Source organism: Galeopterus variegatus, unplaced genomic scaffold, assembly GCF_000696425.1.
Source record: "Galeopterus variegatus unplaced genomic scaffold, G_variegatus-3.0.2 Scaffold1777, whole genome shotgun sequence".
NCBI classification, from domain to species: domain Eukaryota; kingdom Metazoa; phylum Chordata; class Mammalia; order Dermoptera; family Cynocephalidae; genus Galeopterus; species Galeopterus variegatus.
Genome location: NW_007727888.1, coordinates 1 through 4666, shown reverse-complemented (window position 1 = coordinate 4666; position 4666 = coordinate 1). Strand labels below are relative to the sequence as shown.

The 4666-nt window shown below is 51.0% G+C and overlaps 1 protein-coding gene across 1 annotated transcript in view; it reads left to right on the top strand.

Annotated features, from left to right (window-relative positions):
* Positions 1–4123, top strand: part of TOR1A (torsin family 1, member A (torsin A)) — an 8974-nt gene extending 4851 nt beyond the window's left edge. The window contains exon 5 of the mRNA XM_008578867.1: positions 3514–4123. Coding sequence (XP_008577089.1) covers positions 3514–3764 — 251 coding nt within the window. The 3' untranslated portion in view covers positions 3765–4123. The remainder of the gene's footprint in view (positions 1–3513) is intronic.
* The last annotated feature ends 543 nt before the right edge of the window (positions 4124–4666 follow it).

The following is a 4666-nucleotide window of genomic DNA, read 5'->3' as shown; positions in this document are numbered from 1 at the left end:
GCTCACTGGCTGAGCGTGGTGCTGACAACACCAAGTCAAGGGTTAAGATCCCCTTACCGGTCATCTTTTTTAAAAAAAAAAAAGAAATGCAGATCCTCAGTCCCTTTCTGAGGCACAATTCCTGAGGGGAATCTGTGTTAAACTCCAAGTGACTTTCACGAACACTAAAGTTTGAGAAGCGCTGTTTTAAAGGGAAATTATTGATTGAGATCATGAAAATTAGTTCCCCGTTTTCTTCAGCTGAATGATTTTCCTGTAGAAGAAAAACAGGTGGTTGAACAAGGCAGATTGCTGTGAGCAGCTCAGGGGAGGAGGTGACCTGTCAGGTCCCTTCTTTTCTCTGCGTTGCCCTGCAACTCTGAAGTTCTGTACCTGAGAATAAGAGGCAAACCGTGTTTGGGCCCTTACTCTGTACCAGGCACTATGTGAAACACTGCCCCCGCATATTTCATTTAATTGTTTCCATGACCTTGTAGGTTAGAAACTGTTATCATCCCTATCTTACAGATGAGGAAACTGAGGCTCAGAGAGATGTAGCAGCATTCCCAGGGCCGTGCAATCTGTTTGGTATCTCTGATTCCAGAACCTGAGGTTTTAACTTTTAGCTCGCTGCCCCTCCTGGGACTGTCACGCAGGCCTTGGATCCTGAACCCTGGGAAGGGGAAAGCCATCATGGTGGGGGCTGACTCACTGGCTGACACCTGTAGCTCACATAGGTTGGATGTTCCAGTCTTTGCTCATGTTCTTGAGGTGACGGAACAAAAGATCTCATTCGAAACAGTCTTGCCAAGAAATTCATGATAGAAACAGTAGGGGGTTTGGGTTTTTTTTTAAATCTGTGCAAATGGAATATTACCGAGGAAAGGCAAGTATTTTGTAATATGTTGAACAGTTTCTCAGCATGCCAAAAAACATGAACATACACAACAGAGAAATGCTGCGGCAGATGAGGCCGGCTGCCTAGAACCCACGCTGTGGAGGTTACAGAGCGATTCCAGGGCGCAAGCTTGGGGTTCCGCAGACCTGGCTTGTCAGCCTACTGACTGGGCCTCAGGCAGGTGGTGGAACATTTGTTTAACAAATATTTATTACCTACTAGGTGTCAGGCACTGGTCCAGAAACTGGGACACAGCAGTGAACAAAACAAAAATTCTTGCCTTCATGGAGTTACATCTTCATGATAATAAATAAAGAACAGGTATCAGATGGGGGGAGATACATGCGCGTGCGCGCGCGCGCGCACACACACACACATATTTGTCTTTGTTCCCCGCAATGGACAAATCAAGAAAGGGTTTGGGGACACACACACACACACACACACACATATTTGTCTTTGTTCCCCGCAATGGACAAATCAAGAAAGGGTTTGGGGGTGATGGGAAAGGTTAGGCTGTACTCTTGAGTGGTCAGGGAAGGCTCCCTGTGAGAGTGGCATTTGAGCTGACCCCAGGGAGTGAGCCACATGGATGTCTGAGGGAAAAGCATTCCATCAGAGGGAAAAGCACGTACAAGGGCCCTGAGGTGGGCGTGGACTTGGGGTCACTGGGGCTGGTCTGGGATGAACAGATGAGAGAAACGGGGTGAGATTTGGGGCTGGGAAGCAGATCATGGAAGGCCTGGCAGACCGCACTAAGGCCTTGGGCTTTATTGCAGGTAAAAGACAGAGCCCCTGGCGGGTTTTAAGCAGGCGGTGACATGAGCTGACTTGGTTTGACTTACCTGGCTGCTGGTGAATAGCCTAAAGGGGGGAGGGGGCAGGGAGACCAGTGTGGTGGCCGTGGGGTGGCGAGGCGTGGTCGGATTCTGTATGTATTCTGAAGGTAGAAACCATAAGATTTTCTGCAGGGCCATATGTAGGAATGAGGGGGTTGAGCATTTGGAGTGGCCCTGCCATATACGGGGGGGACAGGTGGGCAGGGCTGTGGGGAAGGGCCCATTCAGGGAGCATTTGGGGCCCCCACACAGGGTGTGAACAGAGGATTGGTTGTTCCGGTGGAGCTCCAGGGAGGCTGAGGGTATGAGTGTGGGAGTCGGCACAAGAGGTTTTTAAAGCCACAAGACCGTCTGAGAGCACTTGTTCTGCTGGCACGCTTCTCGGGTCTTATGTGGCTGGGCCCTTGTCCTTCAGGCTGTGCTCAGAGGTCACCTGCCCAGCTGGGCCGTGCCTGAGCACGCTCACTGCTTAGCCTCTGCTCTCCCTGCCTGTTCTGCTGGGCAGCATTCACGCCGCCAGCACTACCCCATGCTGCTAATTCACTGGCTTGTGGAGTGTCTCCTCACACAGAACGGTAAACCCACAAGAGCTGCATCTGTGTCTGTCTGGCTCTGCTGTATCCCCAGTGCCCAGGGCATGCCTGTCACAGAGCAGGCCTTCAAGAATGAGCTGTCCCAGTGAGCTTGTGAGAAGTGGGATCTGCCCCACTTGTTACTGGTCAGTGGTTGGTTTTGTTCTTTTCCACGGTCACAAACTCCACCCCTACCCAATCAATTCAACATTTATTGAGCATCAGTTGTGTGGGAATGAAAAGTATAAACCCCATTATTTAAGGAGCTTGTGTTAGGAAGCCAAGTCACAGGAATTAAATGGCAAAGCAGGCAGGAAACATTCACCTGAAGAAAACTCGTGGGCTTATGGGTGATCCAGCGGGTGCTGTGTCATCCCAGAGGAGGGAGCATGTCCTGGGTCAAGAGTTCCAGGAACCTGGGAGGGGTGGGTTGGGCAGGTGCAGAGCCAGTCCTCACCAGGGGGTAAGAACACATGGCCAAGGCGATGCCCTTATGGCGTGTCATCCCATTGTCCTCCCACGCGAGTGCCCTCGAGGATTCTAGTTTGGGGCCCCATGGGCTGCTCGGCATGGCCTAGACACACTGGTAGCAGCAGTAGGTTTCTGTCCTGTGGTTCTTCCCAGCTGCTGAAACTCTACTGAGTGGAACGTTCCCGCAAGGAAGGGAGTGGCTGGGAGAGCCGTCCCCTGGGAGCTCCCCTTGGCATGGCCTAGACACACTGGTAGCAGCAGTAGGTTTCTGTCCTGTGGTTCTTCCCAGCTGCTGAAACTCTAGTGAGTGGAACGTTCCCGCAAGGAAGGGAGTGGCTGGGAGAGCCGTCCCCTGGGAGCTCCCCTCGCCCTTGGCTTTCTCTGAAACTCTGCCCCTGTGAATCCGCTTCCTTCCCACTCTGCTTCTCTGCCCGTTCCCCCAGCCCCAGGCACACTCTCTCCTAACTCTACCCCTAAGTCACACCTTGAGAGGCCTCCCCTAGCCACAGTATGAAGAAGGTGTCGCTTTCCACTGTCATGTCCTCTGCTCTTTGCCGTCACAGAAGTATCACAACTTACAGACGTTTATCAGTGAGCTCACTGGTTATCATCTGCCTCACTCGCTGGATCAGGAGCTCCCCGAGGGCAGGGTGCAGGGCTCCACCTCCAGCACCCAGCGCGGCCCTGGACCCAGGAGGTGTGTGTTGGTTGGGTGGATGGGTGCGATAAACAGCACCTGTTTTCTTTTTCCCAGGTGGCTTCTGGCATAGCAGCTTAATTGACCGGAATCTCATTGATTATTTTGTTCCCTTCCTCCCCCTGGAGTACAAACACCTGAAAATGTGCATCCGTGTGGAAATGCAGTCCCGGGGCTATGAGGTCGATGAGGACATTGTGAGCAGAGTGGCTGAGGAGATGACATTTTTCCCCAAAGAGGAGAGAGTTTTCTCTGATAAAGGCTGCAAAACTGTGTTCACTAAGTTGGATTATTACTACGATGATTGATAGCCCAAGAGTCATTGCTTTGAGTTGGTGAAGAAACTCAACACTCAGTGCTTTTCCAGGCCTCCGCCCCCAGCTTCTTTCCCCAGAAGAGGAGTAAAATAATGAAAGTTTCCTGTTTGATGTGACAGGAATCCTCCTGGGCATCGGGACCAAGGACGGACACAGCCATGCAGCCTCCACAGCCTTCAGAGGAGGAAGTAGCTAGCTCCCAGCGCACTCATGCCAGGGCTCATGAGTTTTTTAAAATTATGTTTTAATTTTAAGTGTTTCTGTTTCAAGGAAGGATGCATAAGTTTTACTAAAAATGTGACTTTATTTAAAATGGTTTTTAACATTATGAGAAACCTCTCAGATTCTAAGCTGTTGGCTTTGTGTGTTTTTTTAAGTTCCCCCATCATTATGATATATGCTGTGATATGTCTTTACTGCAGAAAAGCCCAAGCACAATCCTTGGCATTTATCCTCTAGGTGGCATCACTGGGGGCAGAGGCTAGAGCAGTAGCCAGATCTGTCTCGGGAGGACCAGAGCCACGCCGCCAGGGGCAATGACGTATTTGGATAACAGGAGTATGTAAGTGGAGTGCTCAGGAAGCAGATAAGCCTGAAAAGTCCTTTCTGACGGTTTGCATCTTCGTAACCGTGAACCATGGTAGTGGTCATAGTAACACTGTGGCATTTGTCAGAACCAGAGTGCTGAAAGAAAAGTGTTTCCAGCATGTCACTGGCCAGTCATCCCCTCTCTACTTCCCATTCCCGAATGAGCCATGCGCTCTCTGTACTGGATTCTGAATTGTTGAGTGGTGAATTTTGCCACATTTAAAAAAAAACCATCTTGGGCCGCCCTGTGGCGCACTCGGGAGAGTGCAGTGCTGGGAGCGCAGCAGCGCTCCCGCCGCGGGTTT